We start from the raw sequence: 21536 nt of genomic DNA, 5'->3' as shown, positions 1-21536 counted from the left end.
CAGGTCTCCCGCATCGCAGGCGGACTCTTTGCCGTCTGAGCCCCCAGGCTCTTGAAATCTTTGGCTGAATTGTCTTCATTCTTCAGGTCCCAGCTCGGAAGCTCACCTCCCCCAGGACTCCCTTCTCTGGTCATAGATTCCCTAGCACCTTCTATTTTGTTTTCCAAACACTTTACAAGATTGTTGTTGTTGTTCAGCTGCTAAGTTGTGTCCGACTACACAACTAACTCCTTCACTAATGCCAGGAGCTTGCTCAAACTCATGTCCTTTAAGTTGGTGATGCCATCCAACCGTCTCATCCTCTGCCACCCCCTTCTTCTCCTGCCCTCAGTCTTTCCCATCACCAGGGTCTTTTCCAATGAGTCAGCTCTTCCCATCAGGTGGCCAGAGTATTGGAGTAGCTTCAGCTTCAGCTTCACAAGATAACTGGCTTGCACAGACCACCGTCTAGCCCAGCGCCAAACCCAGTTCAGACACAGTAAGACTCTGTTGGATGAGTGAAGGGAAATTGAATGAATACAGCTAGTGTCAGAGTTAGCACTGGGATGGGAAGCTTTCTGGTCGCCGATTCACGTTCTTTCTGGAATATCCATATTCTCTGTGGAATTTTAAGGGAGTTTCCTCATTGACTTCATACCAATTAATTTAGTTTTCAGGTCACATTTTGTCAGGTGGCATCTTTTTAGTGAATGAATAGCTCTTTGATTTTGTGAGCAGAATTTGTTTCTGGAGCATTGTAGGAATTCAATAAAGGTTTCGTTTTGAATCAATAAATCAGGTACAAGGTTAACAAACTATTCTTGTATTTAATCAATTTGTTCATCTTATAAATCAAAGATTAAAAAATCATCTGGTTTTTAAAAATTCTTTATTTTTAATTGGAGGGTAATTGCTTTACAGTATTGTTTTGGTCTCTGCCATCCAGCAACATGAATCAGCCATAGGTACACATACGTCCCCTCCCTCTTGAACTGCCTTCCCACTTCCCACATTTGGTTTTATTTTTTTTTGTTTTGTTTTGCTTTATTTATTTATTTTTATTTTTTTTAAAATTTTTTATTGGAGGCTAATTATTTTACAATATTATATTGGTTGGTTTTGCCATACATTGACATGAATCCGCCCCGGGTGTACATGAGTTCCCCTTCCTGAACCTCCCTCTTCCCCTTATCCTCCCTCTGGGTCATCCCCGTGCGCCAGCCCCGAGCATCCTGTATCATGCGTTGAACCTGGACTGGTGATTTGTTTCACATATGATAATATACATGTTTCAATGCCATTCTCCCAAATCACACATTTGGTTTTAATACAGCGCTTTGATGATAAAACCTAACTAAAAAATATACAGAACACCAAACAAAAAAAAATCTTGTTTGCTGCAAAATGCTTGTTGCCTTGGGGAGTTGTGTGCTTTTCTTGAATGCTTTATTCTTAGCTCCTTACTAAAATCCATCTTGTGGCCATCTCCGCAGGCACAACTTTCTCCCCCAGACCTAGTCCTCTCTGAGTCTGGTCCAGGCTCCCCATCTCCTGTCTCGGGCCCCTTCTATCTGATCTTTCATTTGCTTCCCAAGCTGGGAAAGATTGAGGGCAGGAGGAGAAGGCGGGTGGGCGACAGAGAATGAGATGGTTGGATGTCCATCACCAACTCGACGGACATGAGTTTGAGCAAACTCCGGAAGACAGCAAAGGACAGGGAGGCCTGGCATGCTGCGGTCCATGGGGTCGCAAGGAGTCGGATAGGACTGAGAGACTGGACAACAACGGTTTTGCTTCTCACCGAGGGAATCGCATATCTGAAATCTCTGCAGAGTCTCCCCCCACTGCGTCTTAGAGCCTTTAGCTTCATTGCCTCCCCTGGCCACACCAGCCTCTCACCTCTTATCTGTCACTGCTTGAGCAGCTGGGAGGGGCCCGTTTTTGTCATTTCTACCCATCAACCGGCCCTGCCAGTGGCCTCTCTTAAGATGCCATTTTCCAAAGAATCAGGAGCTCAGAGCGTTTACGTGACTCTTCCAAGGCAGCTCAGCAGGTGCATTCGCAGGCCCCGGCCTCTGGAGCCTGTCTGCCCTTACTCTCAGGCTGCTGTCCTGGCCCAGGTTCAGCCCCAACCCCCAACGCCCTGACTAGGCCTTCGCCAGCTCTCCCCCATCCCCCACTGCAGCCCTCTGACCTCCTCCTCCCTTCCCTGGAAGCCTCCACTTTATGCCCCTCTGTTCCTCCCCTTTCGGAGAAGGCAATGGCACCCCACTCCAGTACTCTTGCCTGGGGAATCTCGGGGACGGGGAAGCCGGGTGGGCTGCAGTCCATGGGGTCGCAGAGAATCAGACATGACTGAAGCGATTTAGCAGCAGCAGCAGCAGTTCCTCCCTTCCATCTTGGGTCTCAACCCTGAGTGGCCCCCGCAGGCGAGCTCTGTTGAATTCCTGCCCCCCAGTTTAGGCCTGGGGTTTGTTAGAGGCCTGACCTTCACTGCCTTGCGAGGTGAGGCCCCGTCATCCTGGTATTTGGGAAGCATGTTTGTGCATGCGGACACAGGCACACGTACACACACAGATGGGTGCTTGCACACACGTGCACTCATACATGAGCGTGTGTTCCCCTTGCAAGCCTGTGTGCACACACACTCTCTTGCCCTGTCTCCCCAGCAGCTGCACCTCCCCTCCCTCAGGGCTCCCCAGGACCTCAGTATTTGTTATGGCAACAGGGTCCTCCCCTCCACCCCTTGGGTCTGGGAGGGCACAGATCCTCGAGGTCTGTCGCCAAACCTTAGAGATTACCATCTTGAAAGGGATGCCTTTAAAGGAGCCTTTGGGTGGGTGTGTGTGTGGAGGGAGAGGGATGCTTGCTAGCCTGTGGGTGAACCTTTAATTGTTAGTCAGGCCTGTTGGAGCTTGTGCTTTTGAAATAACCCAGAACAAAGGGCTGGTGATTAGGGCTCTCCCCTTGGGCCTTCCTCTCAGTCTCTGGAAAAATGCCTACCTACCGCCTCACGCTCCAACCTCAAGCAGTGTAGAGAACAGGATCCAGTGCTGGATCTGCGGGGCAAGGGTTGGGGGTTGTGGGATGGATGCCATGAGGAGCCCCACTGGGCATCTCTCCTGGGACTGCCCAGTCATCAGAGAAGGGCCGAGGAGCCTCTGGGTTGTGCCCCCGCTTGCTCGGGCAAAGGGCCACTCCACTGACTGCTTTCCTTCGCTCCCAGGACATGGCGTTCCCAGCCCAGCCCCCCAGCACTGTCCTGCTCACTGGTTCCGCCACACACGCCCTGTCCCATTTCTTACTTGTCCCGAGTCCTCTTGGAAGCCCCACTGGCCAAGGGAAAGCCAGTTCCTGTCCATTCAGGGACCGCTTTCTTTCCTTCCCCGGGGTTTTCAGTAGTTCAGTCACACCGCCTGCAGTCAGCTGGCCGCAGAGAGAAACTTGTCCTGCTGCGGGTCGGGAGGAAGAGCCCTCTGCGTCTCTCTCTTCTCTGCAAGGTGGTTGATCCCATCAAGGGCTGTTAAATGTGAAAATGAGCATCGCCTTATCATCAGGTGCAAACTGGTCAGCTTCAGAAACTTCTCTCCCATGTCACAGCCCTAACACCGAACACAGACAAATATTTCGCTCTCGGGATGGAGCTAAAAACCACGCTTTTCACATGCACCATGGGGAGGTTTTCTGGATTACAGAGGCTGCCAGTGCCTGCAATGTGGGAGACCCCACTTTGATCCTTGGGTTGGGAAGATCCTTTTTAGAAGGGAATGGCAACCCACTCCAATGTTCTTGCCTGGAGAATTCCATGGGCAGAGGAGCCTGGTGGGCTACAGTCCATGGGGTTGCAAAGAGTCAGACACGACTGAGTGGCACACACACACACACACACACACACACACACACACACACACGGTACATTGTAATAAACTAACACTAAAACTTTGTGAATAAATTCATCCTTTTAATTTTTGGCTGTACCACATGGCTTACAGGATCTTAGTACACCAATCAGGGATTGAACCTCCTGTTGTCGAAGTGCATAGTTCTAACGACTGGACCATCAGGAAATCCCCTAGTCCTTCTTTTATTATTCAGGAAGTTATCTTTCAATTTTTTACCTCATGGGATCGTTCATGGTCTTTTGAGTCATTGTTGAGTAGCTGGGCAGAGGGTCTGAGTGTCCCGCTGTGCTGAATGGACTCATAATTAACTTCAGGTGGTAAGGATGTTCCACACAGAACATCCTGAGTGAGGCTTGGCAGGGGGGCATAGCATTCCTATTACTGATCTCTTAGGAAGGGAAAAATATCCAAGTGTTACTTAAAAAGTTAATAGACTTAATTTTTTAAAGCAGTTTTAGCAGAAAAATCATGCAGAACTAGAGTTCCCACTTCCCATCTGTGTATTTTCCCTATTATTAATATCTTGTGATAGTATAGGACATTGGCTACAATTGCTGAATCAATATTGATTCATTATTATTAGCTAATGTACACAGTTTACGTTAGGGTTCTTTAGGATGCATAGTCCATTAGGATATTCTTTGTGTTGTACATTCTGTGAATTTCGCAAATGCATGGTGCCATCTAGCCACCATTGTAGTGTGCAGAATAATTTGTTGTTGTTTAGTCGCTAAGTCATGTCTGGCTCTTTGTGACTCTGTGGACTGTAGGCTCCCAGGCTCCTCTGTCTTTGGGATTATCCAGCAAGAATACTGGAGTGGATTGCCATTTCCTTCTCTAGGGGATCTTCCTGACCCAGCGATCAAACCCGAGTCTCCTGCATTTGCAGGCAGGGCAGTCCATACAGAGTAAATTTGCTGCCCTAAAATAGTGTGTTCTACCTGATCTTCTAGTCCTCCTGCAACCTCAGGAGCTGGTTATCTTCTCCTCGTCCGTAGTTTTCTCTTGAGAAATGGAATGTTTCCTGCCATATCACTAAACAAAGGATGTCACAGTCGTCAGTAATTGCAGCCACCATAAATGGTGAACTGGTGAGCCCTGAGGGAACTCAGGAAGGAAAGAACACCTGCCATCTAGTAGCCATCAGACCACAGCCACTCCCCCCAGGGAGCCCTGAGGACCCTCAGGATGTGAAAATACAGGATCCTGGGCGCCACCCCCCCAGACTGGAAGTACGTATCAAAGGAATGAGTTCAGTGAGGCTGGACTCTTGCGTCTTCCCATACACCGCAAGGTGCTAAATTCCTTAACTTGGGATAGCTGGTTTTCTTTAATTTATAATAATCTTTTGACGTTCGGACTACCTGCCTTTGTTGCAAAACTTCTACATAACCTAGCTCTCCTCCTCACCTCCTTGGAGCAGTTCCTTCAGTGTTATTTGAGATGTTTCCTCCTGGGCTTGAAGTCCTAAAAATTCCTGCCGATTAAAACATAACTCTCAACTTTTAAGTTGTGAACATTTTTTAAGTCTACAGTCTTTTTCAGAAGGTGATAGAATTGGGATCATAGTTTATTCAGACTACCTTCTTTCACTTGAAAACATGCATTTAAGGTTCCAAGTTCGATTCCTGGGTTGGGAGGATCGTCTAGAGAAGGAAATGGTTACCCACTCCTGGACAGAGGAGCCTGGCAGGCTACAATCCATGGGATCACAAGAGTGGGACACAATCCATGGGATCACAAGAGTGGGACACAACTTAGAGACTAAACAACCACCAAGCTTCTAGGCTTCCCTGGTGGCTCAGTGGTAAAGAATCTGCCTGCCAGTTCAGGGGACTTGGTTTCAATCTCTGGGTCGGGAAGACCCCCTGGAGAAGGAAATGGCAACCCACTCCAGTATTCTTGCTTGGTAAATCCCATGGACAAAGAAGTCTGCTGGGCTACAGTCCATGGGGTTGCAAAGAGTTGTACATGACTTAGCAACTGAGCATGCATGCAAGGTTCTTCGATAACTTTCTTGACTTGGTAACTCATTTCTTCTTTAAAAAAACTTTTTTTTTTTTTTGATGTGGACCATTTTTTAAAGTCTTTATTGAATTGGTTACAATATTGCTTCTGTTTCATGTTTTGTTTTTTTTTTTTCCCACAAGACACATGGAGTCTCAGTTTTGTGACCAGGAATTAAACCTACATTCCCTGTGTTGGAAGTTGGAATCTTAATCATTGGGCCACCAGGGAAGTCCTGATAACTTGTTTCTTCTTATGACTGAAGACTATTCCATTGTCTGGGATGTCCCCCAGTTTGTATATCCGTTCACCTACTGAAGGACATCTTGGTTGCTTCCAAGTTTTGACAATTATGAATAAAGCTGCTGTAAACATTCATATCCATAAGTTTTCAGCTCATTTGGATAAATACCTAGGGTAAAATGACATTTTAAAATATGATTTTTGAGCCTTTTTTCCCCAGAGTCAGAAGGAAAGTCTTCTTCTCCTTTGTAGATAAACCTCCAAAGACAAATCAGGAGGTGAAATAAAGCCAAAAGAGGTTGAATGTTCCCTTCATTTGGGTAGATTCAATACACTGATCTGGGTGGAGACTGATATACCTAACTTTCCATTAACTAATTCTGAAATTTTTAGTCAGTTCGATTGGTTGCCACTGGAATATTTTAGAAACCTTAATGAAAGGGTATGGGTAAATGTCCATTAACCAGCTTTGCTGTGAGCATTTTTCTTAGGGGTTGGGGTGGGTGTCTAGGGGATGCAACAGGTGAAAAGAAAAACTGATTTCATTTTCCTCCTTTTGCCTAATAATTACATTTTTATACTTTCCATCCTGGTTTTATGACATTTCCCTATTTTAAAAGTGGGTTTTTTTTTTCTCTTCTACATCTTCTCTTATTTTGGGGGGCTTCCCTTGTGGCTCAGACAGTAAAGAATCTGCCTGCAATTCAGGACACCCAGATTCACCCCCTGGGTCAGGAAGATCCCCTGGCGAAGGAAATGGCAACCCACTCCAGTATTCTTGCCTGGAGAATTCCATGGACAGAGGACCCTGGTGGGCTACAGACCATGAGGTCTCAAAGAGTTGGACATGACTGAGCATAATAATTACATTTTTGTACTTTCTACCCTGGTTTTATGACATTTCCCCTATTTTCAAAGTGGGCCTTTTTTTTTTTTTCTCTTCTGCATCTTCTCTTATTTTTAGCTTTTCATTTATTTCGTTCTTCTAATCACTGTGGTTGGTTGTTCCTTGGTCTTTTGTGGCCCCAGAATTATCCAGCTTAGTTTTATTATCCTTGGCAGTTGCATTCTTTGACCTCAGCTCTTTAAGCTGTTTTTCTTCATAATATTTGTTCTGAACCAAATTTCTCCTTTAATGCCTTCGTGTGGCTTCCTTGCTTCCCAGGGAAAGAGGTTTAATTTTGCTGGAAATAAACTGTGGCCTTCTTTTAGATTAAAATAGTGCTGCTGCTTTATAATCAGTTTTCACAGAATTCACAGTTTGGACTGTTATTGGCACATTGTTTTGTGAGTCCGTGCAAGTGGCTGGGAGTTACCACAAATGCTTGAATATAAGGGTAAGACATAGTCTGTCATTTTCAGGAAGGAAGAAGTGCCTTACAGAATGCTTGCAAAGTCTCTCATAGTATCAGGGCACAATCACCATTATTTTCAACAGCAAAATACCAGTTAACCTTGACCTGACTCACCGATGGCCTTGGAAACTCTAGAAGTCTGAGGGAACCAGCGGAAAGGGAGGCAACAGCATTTTGCGTGGCTTGAATAACAGCTACTAAAGGGCTATGACTCAGTGTGAGAGTTTGTGAGACCACTCTAAAATCAATTCACTCAGTGGATAATTTATAGAGATTTTAAATGGGCTCTTATTATTTAAATGGCTTGGGATAATATTTCCAACAAGCACATCACATACAGATTCGAATGGTGCTTTATCTCAAACATCCAGTCAATTGAAAGGTCGCGTTACACTGGAGACTCCTGCTCTTGCCTGCCACAAGTCTGAATGAAATTGTTTCAAAAAGATGTGAGGGTGTGGCAACAATATTTCTAAAGTAATTAGGTTAAGATGATAGTATATGCTCTGAAATAGGATGGTGCAGCTTCAAAGATAAATAGTGTAAATAGTCATTTGATCATTTCATTGCATTTCTAAAAATTATATATTTGTGTTTTCCTAAAAACCTTCTGAGGGGCAGAGTCTTCCCATTGGAAAAGTGAGGAGGGTCAGCTTATATGGTGGTGGTGGGGTTTACCCTGCATGTGGACATAGGTGACGTCTTTTAAAGACTGGTACAGTTTTTTGAATATATGGTTCTATTTGAATCAAAGGGCATGTGTGCAGTTCTCCTTCCCATTGGTGAACGCTAATGGATTTGTTGTTGTTGAATTGCTAAGTTGTGTCCGACTCTTTTGAGAGCCCATGGACTGTAGCCCACCAGGTTCCTCTGTCCATGAGATTCCCAGCAAGAATGCTGGAGTGGGCTGCCATTTCCTTCTCCAGAGGATCTTCCTGACCCAGGGATCAAACTTGAGTCTCCTGCATTGCAGGCAGATTCTTCACCAGTGAGCCACCTGGGAAGCCCGCATGTGGACTGGGGACTGTCTATTTACCTTCCTCAGATGCTCGGTTCACACAATCTCTCTTCTCATTCGGGTATTGAGCCTTAAGGCTACAAGTCATGGGTCGAGGATTCCAGTTTTGAAATCCAGTGGTGACTGTTTAGAGCTCACCTTTTCCTGCACGCGACTTCTTAACTCTTCTCATCTTGAAATGCTGCCCTTTTGTCATTCCTGTGCCAATACTTGCCTGACTGCTCCTTCTCAGCTGGCTCTGAATGTCCTTGTTCCTGCCAGCATGTTGGCGCCTCATTTTCTGCCTTCTTCCTGGGTGTCTCATGTCCTTTGAAGGCTCAACTTCCACCCACACTGAGGTTGAAAATCGGTAGTCTGTAGGCTGGATCTTGCCTGTAAGGTTGGCCCATGTGCTGTGGTTGTTACTGTGAATTTGTTGCCAACATTGAAAAACTGGGATTGAATCCAGATTTCTGGCCACTCTTGGAAGACGGGATGAGGTGACAGTGCTGGGACCAAGTTGTAAGCCCTGTCCCCAGGAGATGGGACACGGACCGGGCACTCTGGCTCCCTGGGCCTCCAGAGCTCTAGCAAGTGCTGTTCCCGTCATCTCTGCACTTCCAAGAAGTGCTGTCAGCCACCATTTTTGTTTATCATGACCATACTCTTCTGCTCCTAACAATAGAGATAAGAGGACAAAAATAACTCTTTTGGCTATGGCTGTATTCAGAAGTGTGAACATAAAAGCTGGACCAAGAATGCTGTGTTTCAAAACAATGGAAAAAAACATTTTGTGTATATATAGAAGGGAACAATATGCTCAAACATTTAATGTTCATGGTGTGTCTGAGCTGACAGGTTGCAACTTAAGGTGCTCATGATCATTGACATAGATGGCTTATACTTTCACCCATGTTTTTTTCTTCTGGAATCCCAAGTGATCTCTTTAATAATGTAGATTCATTGGTATTTACTGGGTTATGGAATGTTGAAAGGTACTGGGGCACAGTGGTAAGCAAGGCAGAATGTTTCATACCTTCAAGGGACTTAGAGTCAGCTGGTACAGATACCACCAACCCCTCACACTTGGCATGACCTGGAGCATGTGTCTCCCTCCCATCTCCCGAGTTATCTCAGTGTCCGTGATCAAAAGCCACTCGTCGTCTGATTAGTAATCTTCATTCCATCTGCAAACTTAATTCTCTGTGGTTATGTAATGTTTACATATCCAAGGGTTAGAACCCTGACATTTTTGGGGTCTGTTTTTCTGTCCACTGTAATAGCTGCTTGCTAAATAGTTTATTATCCCTTGCCAATTTGTGGATGACTCTTGGGCTTCCCTGGTGGCTCAGCTGGTAAAGAATCCACCTGCAATTTGGGAGGCCTGGGTTCGATCTCTGGGTTGGAAAGACCCCCTGGAGAAGGGAAAGGCTACACACTCCAGTACTCTGGCCTGGAGAATTCCGTGGACTGTATAGTCCAAGGGGGTTGCAGAGGCGGACATGCCTGAGCGACTTTCACTTCACTTGGGCTCCAAGCATGAAGGCTGTAGGACTGACAATCATAGTTTCAATTAATGGCTGGTTCTGCCCACCATCTCACAAAAACACGGTCACATTTGCGTTTTCTCCACTGTTTAGCAGTGCCTGTCTTGAATGATGTCCTCTACTGTCTCCTGGTTTTATTGACTTCTAAGTTTCAGCTCTGGCCCCACTTCTTTTGGAAACTGATTGCTTCTGCCCTCCTTGCTTTCTGTCTTTTCTGGAATCCTTTAGCTTTTTGACTCTGCAGCAATTATGTCTATCATGTTCCATAAATATTTGCTTATTGATTGTGTGAGTTTTGGCAGCAAGCCTTATGGGTGGGTTCAGAGCGGCGCTCAGCAGTTCGCTTCCCCTCAAAAGCAAAATGTTGTTCCACTGTTTCAAGTGCTTATCTGAAATGTTGTATGGTTTTGTTTATTTCAGAGACTTGAAGATAGAAAACTTGCTGCTAGATGAAGACAATAATATCAAGCTGATAGGTATGACTTTTTTCTTTAAAGCAAGATTGTCCTTTAAGTGCTGTGTTGTCAATTCTCAGTTATTTATTTCTGACTTTGAAAATTACCATGGTCTATTTCTGATCCCCAGACAATACTTCTAGTTCATCTCCTTTTACCTGCAAGATCTAAGCATGGTTTTGAATAATTTAAACATAAAACATGTTCTTAGGATTCTTCAAACTTTTGCTTCTTTGTTAATTCAGATGGAGCTGAACTTGTGGAGGGGTTTTTTTTACTTGAATTCACCTGAAAGCGTCTTAAGAAAAGGGGAACATAGTTTGGTTCAAAAATGCTGCTGTTAGCTTGGCCATGCTTTATTCCACTTTTCAGTGAATGTAGGGGCACTGAAGTAAGAGGGAATGCAGCTTACCTCCTCTTTTTAATGTCTTCGTTTTAGCCCTATAGTACCGGATGATGGTACAGGGTGAAACAGAGGGCTGCTTTAGAGGTCTGTGCCAATCAGGAGGAGATTCCAGGGTGGAGTGAATCATAACTGATTCACCACTAAGGGTCCATAAGCAAATTCACACCATGGCTCCTTCTCCAGAAGTATTCTACTTTTGTTTACCTGTGTGGTTGCTCTTGGCAAAATTATAGGGCATCATGTTTCCACCCAGATGTTAGCCTCATCTTTCACTCCTTTCTTTTCCCACCCCAGTACAAGTAATTTCTTCTGCCTTGAGGGCTTGAAAAGACTTTCTATTAGAGGAAAAGAGAAGGATCAACAGAACTTCATGAATTTTAGCTTTTGTACCCAAGAAGGAAATTTTGTTTGGCAAATACTGAAAACCATCTCCAGACTCTCTAAAACACATCATTCAAATGACCAGTTATATTCCTTGGGATCCCAGATGGCTTCCAACCCAATAACAGGCAAGAGGCTGCCAGGGACTCCAGGCTTCTTGGCTGGGTGATTAAGCATCATTGACAGGTGTTGATAAATACACCCATTATTAGGACATTAACAATTAAGAGGAAACCAATTCCCCCCCACCCCAGGGATTTTATAGGATGTATTTGTTTTTTATTTATTTTAATTGGAGGATAATTACAATATTGTGGTTCTTGCCATAGAGCAAGAGGAATTGGCCATAGGTATACAGGTGTCCCCTGCATCTTGAACCCCCCCACCCCCACCTAATCCCTCCAGCTTCTCACAGAGCACCGGCTTTAGGTGCCCTGCATCACATATCAAACTTGCACTGGTTATCTATTTCACGTCTGGTAATGTATATGTTTCAGTGCTGTTCTCTCAAGTCAGCCTACCCTCTCCTTCTCCCACTGAGTCCAAAAGTCTGTTCTTTCCATCTGTGTCTCCTTTGCGGCCCTGCACGTAGGATTGTCGGTACCATCTCTCTAGATTCCACATAATATGCATTAATATACGGTATTTTTCCTTCTCTTTCTGACTTACTTCACTCTGTATAATAGGCGCTAGGTTCATCCACTTCGTTAGAACTGACTCAAATGCGTTAGGATGTATTCTTAGAAGATTCTTGGATGATTCAAGTAATTTTTTTTCTCCGTAAATCAGATTGTTTTACTATTGCGCGTGAGTTGTCCTGAGAGCCAGGTGCAGCAGCCTTAAAGAAGGCAGCCTCTGCAATGTCTGCAGGATGTCTTTTTGCTCCTGGTTTCCGAGGTCTTTGCATTAAACAAAGGCACGTCCTGGTGGGGGTGGGGGTGAGGAATGGAGGAAAGATTTCTTTGTGGGTTCCCTGGCGGGGTGACCTGGAACTTGTCTTTGGAAGATGTGTGGGAGCAGTCACAGAGTCACCCTAAAGCTGCAGAGTGTGTAAGAGAGCAGGCGGTGTGAAGGCTGGGTGTCCATTATAGTGTGAATTAGAGTATTTCACTTCCCTGCGCATTGCCTCTGCCGAGGCTGGTGATTCCAGCAAAGTGGAGGCCACCGCCAGCTGGTCTCCTTACCCACCCAGCACCCCCCCCACTGTTTCTGCCCTTCACTTCGCCTCTATCTCTGCCCCTGTGTATGTTTTCTCTTCTTTCTCTTCAAGTGATAGCCCTAGACAATCATCGGTAAGAGTGGAGAGTGTTGAAAAGCACAGACCTTTCCACTGCTGAGAAGATTCCGGAAGAACCAGTCTCTGTGAATAGTGGGTGCATTTGCAAGTAGCTCACACCTTGGCCGGGCTTCCCCAGTAGCTCAGCGGTAAAGAATCTGACTGCAGTGCAGGAGAGGCAGGTTCGATCCCTGGGTTGGGAAGATCCCCTGGAGGAGGAAATGGCAACCGACTCCAGTGTTCTTGCCTGGAAAGTCCCCTGACAGAGGAGCCCGTGGGGTAGCACACGATTGGGCGAGTGAGAGTGAGCGCGCGCGCACACACACACACACACACACACACACACACACACACACACACGCACACGCACACACACACACACACACACGCACACACACACACACACACACACACTGGCTGCATAATGAACCCTCTTAGAGGAGACCTGTACAAATAAGATTAAGACACGGTAGACCTACTTTAGAGCCCACGGGTCCCTTGAGATGGGTGGGGGGACCCTTTAGATACCAGGAACCATTTTAGGCAGAGTCATCGCTTCTCAGCTTGGCAGCTTCTGAACTGGTACCCAGGCAGGCATCGTAGCTCATCTGGACACAGTGGGCCATGTCAGAAACCAGGTGTCAGGAACCAGAATTCCTGAAACAGCTGCAAAGGAGGCTTTGATAACTGGACGTCCCTTTGTTAGAGCCTCTCACTTGGCGCCTGTTCTCTCCTGACCCGCTAAACCAAGGAGCTCTAACGTACATGTGAATGGAAGAGGCATCATGCCATCCCACAGGGCAACTGGGGACTGCATTTTGCTTAGTAGAATCTGCATTTCCTCATTTTTTTTTCATACAGAGTGGTGGGAGAAGAGGGGAGAGGTTTGAGGCAAAGAAAGCCAGTGTCTTAGGTGTTTTCTTGCTTCTGAGTTGGGCAATTTGGATCAAACGTCTCTACAGCTGCCCTCTTGCAACTTGAAAGCCCTTTGAACCTTTTCTTCAAAGGAATTACCTAGTTGTTTATTCAAAGGTTGATTATAGCTATTACCGTTTTCTCTTAACAGTTTCTCTTTCTTTGAAATAATCTGATTTAAATAAATTTACTTAAGCCATGTAAGCCATGGTTCAAGTTAACTAGAATTAACTGGAATAAGATTTGATTTAATTAGGGTCCTTTCCCCGCTTTAAAAAAAAAGAAAGCAGTCTGATGTTTTCAGTTTAGTATAATCTTAAAGGATAACAGCCACAACTTAAAACGATTTTGCATGTCAATTTTCCAAGACAACGTTTGTTTGTGTGTTTTTTGAGATTCATTTCATAACTCTCAGAAAACTGAGTGATAATTGGCTTATGTGTATACCAAATCTAATTGAGGCGGATCTGTGTGACATTACTGGGAGGCGAACTTCTCTCTAGTTTCACAATTCTAATTATAGGCATATGTGTGAAACTTTAATAATTATGGTTGTGCATGTGAAACACACTAGTTATTTCTCCACAATATATTTGACATTAAACCCTTTTGGCTAGGTCTACATAAGTCACTTAAAATGTAGATTTTATCTTCTCTGTCCCACAGACCTCTGCTCATTTATCTTTCTGAAAGTGTGCTTAAGACAAGGCAAGACGCCAGTGTTCACGAGCTTGCCTGGGAGCAAGTGAGGATTCTGGTCTCTTATTTACCCCCTCCCCATCCCTGCCCTTTTGTTAAGATCAAGCACTTAGTTGTAGCCCCAAATCAAGAGCTGAGGGAGTAAACTGAAGGAGTTAATGGAACCCTCGGAGATCAGGAAGTGACTTTTAGTTTATGGGTTCTCAGGAGACTGGGCCTCTAACATGACTATTTATGAAATTATTCTTAAAATGTTGGCTCAATTAATATGTTTATTCCATGGTGCTGTCTCTCCATCTTACCAGAGTGGGTGCGCTGTACTCATAGATTGACTCCTTACATTTCCTTTGGGACATTTTTTTTCTTTTTGGAGATTTATTTTTTTGATGTGGACCATTTTTAAAAGTCTTTATTGAATTTGTTACCCTGTCAGTGGTGGTGGTTTCGTCGCTCATGCGTGTCCTAGTCTTGCAGTCCCATGGACAGTGTTGCTTTCTGTTTTATGCTTTGGAGTTCTGGCCACAAGGCCTGTGGGATTGTAGATCCCTGGCCCGGAATTGAGCCCGTACCCCCTGCACTGGAGGGTGAAGTCTCAACCACTGGGCCAGCAGCCAATTTTAAATGGCCATTCGACTGAAAGCTCAGAATCGTTTTTCTGCTTCTGACCCACCTCCCGGTTCCCCCACTTCAGTGATACTACAGGGTGGGCCCTCAGAGTCTCTAGAACAGAGATCTAAAACACGAATCCGAGAGAGCCATGGGGCCCCCAGAAAGGCCTCCTGGTGCAAGGCGGGCTGAAGGGAAATAGGGGCTTTTTGTCCCCCTGTTTGTGGAGGCAGGAGTGGATGAGTTGGAAGCAGAGGAAGACAGGAGGAGAGAGGCTAAGGGGAGAAAACAAGACGCCCCCCAGCAAAAGAAGTCGAGTGCATGAACAGGCAGCGCTCCTGGTGGGTTTGCCCATCCCGATTTGGGCTCTGATGTCTCATTCCAAGCTTCAGCTGAAGAGTTTGGGTGACCTTCAGAGCCTGGATGTGTTTTCTGCCTGGATGAGGTTCTATTTAGAAATGCTCTTTCATTGTACAGCTTAACCCAACAATCGTAGCGGGGAATGTTTGTGGTGCATCTTGACCCATGGTGTGTGAGGAACTTCATGGACTCACAACTCTGCCTTCCCAGCCCCCAGCGGGTTTTTTCTTTCATGAGTTTCCCTACAGCTTTCACAAGAGCCATGGCTTTGCAGGTGGAGATGTGTTAGCGTGAAGGAAAACCAGAAGTTAGATGTATGTCCTGCCAGTTGAGAAAGTGCAAGGCTGTCTCCGACCACAGCCCCTTTCTGTCTGAGCCCCGTGTGCCAAGTCTTCTCGTTGGGGACCAAAACCATAAATATTTACATTGAAGTTCAAAGGAAGAGGCATGATCTTAACTCTGCACTCAACGAAGTTTGAGAAAAGATATCAGATGAGGACCAGACACTAACTGCTCTCTAATGACCTGTCAGCTGCCCTATCTATAACATCAAAAGTAAACACAGCACAAAGGGCATAATGGACCCAGCGTGGCTTTAGATGCACTGAGTGCTTATTTCTTCTGCCCCCTGCCTAATCACCTAGGATCCAAGCAATGTGTCATTGCTAGGAGGTCATTTAGCCTACTTCTCATTGCTATTTTCCTGGCTTTTTTTTTTTTTTCCCAGCCAACGCTAGGCATTGTCTAAATCACTGGGTGTATTTTTCCTCCTCTCTTCAAATCACCATATGTTGCCTCATGCATTGGGAACATTTTTTTTTTTTTTTAAGAGACTTGCATGCAATGAAAACATTCAGCTGAAAAAAGTCAACTCTAACGGGTGGGATTGTGTGTCATCTGGGGTGAAACTGACACCCGCCAGAGAGTATCAATCTTCCTTCGGCTCTTACCCCCTTGGCCACTTGGAAGCCAGCAGGCTGACTCCAGGGACTGTTGGCTCGTTTTCTCCTCCTGCCTTAGTCCTCGAAAGCAAGCAAGCCTGTCTTGTTTTCCTGGATGACTCATAACCGAAGAGTTGATGAAAATGTTTTGGTTCAGCATACTTTTTAGCTCTCGCTGGATTTGATTGTGAGGCCCTGCTAGAAAATATTTCCAGTTCGGCCGAGGAACCACCGCCTGACATTCTTCTGTCTTGAGACCCATATCCAGAGGTTACGGTTCACAGCTGCTGGGTTTCCTGGTGGATGCGAAATGATGTGTTAGCCCCAGAGAATGTTTCCTTTCCCGCTGCCTCCCCAGCACCTCCCTCCTTGTTCGAGTCCACGTTTTTGTGTATCTGAGCTGGTTTTGTCCTCCTCTTTGCAGACTTTGGTTTGAGCAACTGTGCAGGGATCCTGGGCCATTCTGACCCGTTCAGCACACAGTGTGGCAGTCCTGCGTACGCCGCTCCTGAACTCCTTGCCAGGAAGAAATACGGCCCCAAAATCGATGTCTGGTCCATGTAAGTTACTGAGCTTCTAAAACGGCTCTCTTATGACCTGTCTCCCTCCTACTGTCTCTGTGGTCCCTTTCTGATGAGATAACCTTTGCGTGTTTAATGAGCATGAATTGTCAGCTCTGGGATATATACACAGTGATTCTCTGGGATCCCACTTTCCACCGCTGTTCTTTCTGTCGTTTTTCCACCAACTGCCCCAAGAGGCCCTAAATTTAAATTCAACAAGGTGCAGGGGGGAGAAGAAAACAACCGAGCACTTGCCAAGATGATTTTTGGTTTCACGAGTCACTCGTGTCCTTCCCATGCTTTCCGTCAGCAGCAGCGTGAATCCCAGCCTCGTCACTGTGGGTCTGCCCGCCTCTCCTGCCTCTTCACACCCCCCACCCCCGGCTGCTCACGGTTCTTCACACGAGCTGTCTTCTGCGTTGTCTTCCCTGCCTCTGGGCTTTGCAGTCGCTGTGTCTTTCGTTGAAGTGTAGTTGGCGTACAATATCATATTAGTTTCAGTGCCCAACACGGGGACCCGACATTTATATCTATTACGAATGGACCAGCACAGGACGTCTAGGAACCAGCTGTCACCGTACGGAGCTACTGCCGTGTTACTGACTGTATTCCCTATGCTGTACATTACACCTCTGTGACTGTTTATTTTCTAACCGGAAGTTTGTACCTTCATCTCGATGAGTCCCCTTCATCTGTTTTTTTCCACCTCCCACCTCACCCCTGGCCCCGGCCAGCTCTCTGTGGTGCTTTCCCTGGAACACTGCTTCCCAGCTCTTCGAATGGCACATCCAGTTCCACGTTCCGGTATTGATCAGTGTCGCCAGTGTGGAGTCTGTCTCTTGTTCTGGGGATGCCTAGCACATGGCACGGAGCCTGGGCTGGAGAGGGAGAATGAAGGAAGGAGGGAAGGAGGGACAGAGGGAGGGAGGAAGGAGAAGAAAGAGGGAAGGGAGGGGCGGAGGGCAGGACAGGCATTCCAGCCAGGTGAACAGAGGCTGGAGAGCTGGAAGTGTTAGTAGTGGGGAAGATCCCCTGGAGGAGGAGAGGGCAGCCCACTCCGTGTTCTTGCCTGGAGAATCCCATGGACAGAGGAGCCTGGCGGGCTCCTTGGGGTCACAAAGAGTCGGACGTGACTGAGTGACTTAGCACGCACATATGGACCGTAGCCCGCCAGGCTCCTCTGTCCATGGGACTCTCCAGGCAAGAACACGGAGCGGGTTGCCATTTCCTCCTTCAGGGATCTTCCCTACCCAGAGATTGAACCCAGGTCTCCCGCATTGCAGGCAGACTCTTTAGTGTCTGAGCCACCAGGGAAGCCCTAGAAGCTAGAGGGTCAGCGCTAAAGCTGGCAGAGCAAGCAAACAGAGCAATGTGAGTGAGCAAGGGGATTGCAGGAGGCCTGGTTGGAGATTATTCAGAGGAACCAGAGATGAAATGAGAATCCGAGGGCACCAGAATCCCCTGAACGTTCCAAGAAAGGGCTGGCTCTCCTTGGAAGCGCAGCTCAGCTCATTCAGCCAGGGGGTGAGACATTAGTGGGGGTCAGCCACCATTGCTGCAGCTCTGAGTCCGCTGTTTCCTTTGATCCTCAGGACCACCTGTGAGGCTGGCCATTACCCTCTTTCACACAGACAGGAGGGTTACTTGGTGGTTAGTGCAGCCCAGGGCCACTCAGCCTGTAGGCTGGGGAGCTGCCCTCGGCCCTCAGGGCTCTTCAAGCCTCAGGCTGAGCTCCGGGTTCCTCCCAGTTCTCCAGAGGATATGAGAAGGCTGCCGTGTTCAGCGGGTGCCATGTGCAGAGGGTGCCATGTGGAGAGGGTGCTTTGTACAGTTGACTCACTGGGGACCCCTGGGGCAGGGGAGTGGTAGGAAGCAGAGGCAAAGGGTGCTTCCTCTTTGAGGTGCCCTGGGTGACGTTACCAGCATTGCTACTCACAGACTCTTTTTATGCTGCGCCCAGACGGGCCTCAGAATCCTTCTCAACACAGTCCTCCAGGCAGCCAGCCCTGGTGGATGAGAGTCAATGCACGGGTGAAATCCATTCATGCCCTCATAAGTATCTGGCATGTCATCTCCCCTTAATAGTTATTTATGTATGAATAGGGGCTTCCCAGGTGGCTCAGCGGTAAAGAACCTGTCTGCCTGTGCAGGAACCACAGGAGATGCGGGTTCGATCCCTGGGTTGGGAAGATCCCCGGGAGGAAGAAACAGCAACCCACTCCAGTATTCTTGCCTGGAGAATCCCATGGACGGAGGAGCCAGACAGTCTACAGTCTGTGTGGGGTTGCAGAGAGTCAGACATGACTAAGTGACTGAGCACGCATGTACACATGTATGAATGGGTGAATATGAAAGTCTGAGTCTATAATCACCCTCTTTCCTCAGCATTTAGGGAATGTATTTATGCTAAATGGAAAGCTTTGAGAGGAACAGCTTGTGAAACAAAAAAGAAGATGAAACAACAAACTCCCTCCCTCCAAAAAAAACAAACCACGTGGACAATGGGTAGTCTGAAAGACCAGGGGTTCGGGGTGTCACATAACTGGTGATAGGGACTGGGCTGGGTGACAGGGATCAAAGGGAAAGAGAGGTTGGAGAGGAGGTGACGGTTTGCTCCTGGAGTCCCGCTCTCGACGGGGCTGGACAGTACAGCGTCATCACTGGTCGTCATGGTGATGAAGCTCGGCCTGTGTAAGTGGGACCCTTTCTGACCCATGACTAACAAAAACAAGCATCTCCACAAAGTCTAGAACTGCTGGTGGAAGGAAGGAAGGAAGGAAGGAGCCTGTGGCTCGTCAGAGCTGTAGGAGACCACCTGGCCTTATAACTGCCTGGGGCCTCTTGTCCTCTCCTGCGAACACTAAGACGGAGACTGATTATTTATCTTGTGTGGAGGAATACAAAGGAAGTGAAATGTATGGACACTAAGGGAGAAAGGGGGAGTGGGACGGCTTGGGAGACTGGGACTGACACTTGGACGCAATTGACGGGTACGTGTGTCAGTCTCTCAGTCACGTCCGACTCTGCGACCCCATGGACTGTAGCCCGCCAGACTCCTCTGTCCATGGGATTCTCCAGGCAAGAATACTGCAGTGGGCTGCCATGCCCTTCTTCAGGGAATCTTACCCACTCGGGGATTGAACCTGGCTATCCTGCGTCTCCTGTGTTGGGAGGTGGATTCTTTACTACTAGTGCCACGTGATGCTATATATAAAATGGACAACTGATGGGAACCTAAAGTATAGCACAGGGAGCCCCGCTTAATGCACTGTGGTGACCTGAATGGGAAGGGGGGATATATGTGTAAATATAGCTGATTCATTTTGCTGTACAGTAGAAACTGATGCAACGTTGTAAAGCAACTGTAGTCAAATAAAAATTAACTTTTAAAAATGAAAAGGACAGGCTGCAAAAGGATCCTAAGGTCAGTATTAAGCTCAGACTTTGTTCCTGCCCCTTCTTCTGAGTCCCTGGACCCTGGAAAGGAATCCACGTTTAGTGACCATTTTAGATGCTCCCCTTCTTAGTTTTGGGGCCCCAGGATTAAAATAAAGGGACTTCGGCCATTGCCACCTGCTGTGTCCACATCCGTCCAGTGGCTCCATCCAGGCAGAGGTGAGGCTTCAGAAGAAACTGCAGAAGAAACAGAGGTGACCCAAGACTAGGCTGCCCGGACCCTCGCCTCCCTCTTCCACCCTGGCTGCTGGCAGGACTGTGTCTGGGGCGGTGGGGCACGCCTCTGCTAACTTTCACTGAATTGCATTTTTCTCTTTTTTCAAGATGATGATGTGCAACTGAAGGTCTCTTGAAAGCTCTCATCAGGCCTCATTCTTAGTCATGAAGCTGTCAAGCAACGTACATGAAAGCCTTTGATAAGTGATTATGTACTTTACAGACTCTGGGCTTCAGTTGATCCTGGCAAAGCTCTGGAGGCCCATGGTGGGGGCAGATGTCCAGGTAGACCAGAAACCCCAGCCCCCTGAGTCCTTTGTTCTGGTCCCCAACATGGGGAGTTGAGGTGGAATAAAATTCTCACCCTTGCTCAGCCACCAAGGACCATATTTTACTCTTTCTAGAAACCAGGTTTTCCCAGAGCAACTCTGTGTTAGCTGACTCCCTGGAACATTCCCCAGGGGGATGAGACCCCCATGATCCACACCTCATTCACAGGGATGCTATAAACTAGGTCCTTTTTAGAAGTTGTTGATAAAGCTTAAAAAAACAATAGGAAGCCATGTGAGCCACATGCTGGCTTATAAGAAATTTGTTCATTCGGCACATATTTGTGGAACCAGGCACTGGGCCGAATTCCGAGTGCACGGCGGTCTGTCTGATTCCTGTAATGATCGTGGTTAACCCTCGCGCACCTCCCTCTGAGTGTTGGGCAGTGTTCAAGGGCTTCGCGTGTTTTAGCTCATCTCATCTTGTCTGCCTCAGAAGTCTTCGGGAGAATACTGTGTTGTCCCGCTTTGCAGAGGAGGACACTGAGGCGTGAAGAGCTGTAGACACTCGCCCAGATAACACGGCTGACGGGTGATGGGGCCAGGATGGGCCAAGTGGTTTGCCTCTAGAGTTCTGCCGTTAATCGCCACCCTCTACTGCTTCTGCCATGTTGCTCTTCCTCTTGTAGGATTCCAGTGGGGCAGGCAGGCAGTTTTTTAAAAAGCTGTAAATTCCCTGCAGTAGTCTCTCTGGATGAAGTGGGAGGGCTGCAGGGAACAAGGATGGGGGTGGCCTCTTGAGAAGACCTCAGAGCCGAATCTGAGGATGAGAAGACTCAGCTGGGAGGAGGAAGACGTGGGCAGAGGCTCCAGGCGGGACAGAACAGGATGTGGAAGGCCGCAGGTGGGAAGGGGTGGGAAGGGGGTGAATTTTGCCCTAAAGGAAGGGAAAGGCGATGGGAC

General features: G+C 47.1%; 1 protein-coding gene across 1 annotated transcript in view; it reads left to right on the top strand.

The window, feature by feature from the left end:
• The window catches only part of HUNK (hormonally up-regulated Neu-associated kinase), a 129829-nt gene that overhangs the window by 52905 nt on the left and 55388 nt on the right, over positions 1 to 21536 (top strand). The window contains exons 3-4 of the mRNA XM_055421394.2: positions 10451 to 10506; positions 16494 to 16629. Of these exons, the coding sequence (XP_055277369.1) occupies positions 10451 to 10506; positions 16494 to 16629 (192 nt within the window). The remainder of the gene's footprint in view (positions 1 to 10450; positions 10507 to 16493; positions 16630 to 21536) is intronic.

This window comes from Moschus berezovskii, chromosome 1 (assembly GCF_049115385.1).
Source record: "Moschus berezovskii isolate FMDL1 chromosome 1, NW_MosBer_1.0, whole genome shotgun sequence".
Taxonomy (NCBI): Eukaryota; Metazoa; Chordata; class Mammalia; order Artiodactyla; family Moschidae; genus Moschus; species Moschus berezovskii.
Note: the sequence above shows the minus strand (reverse complement) of the source record. Positions and strands in the feature narration are given on the sequence as shown.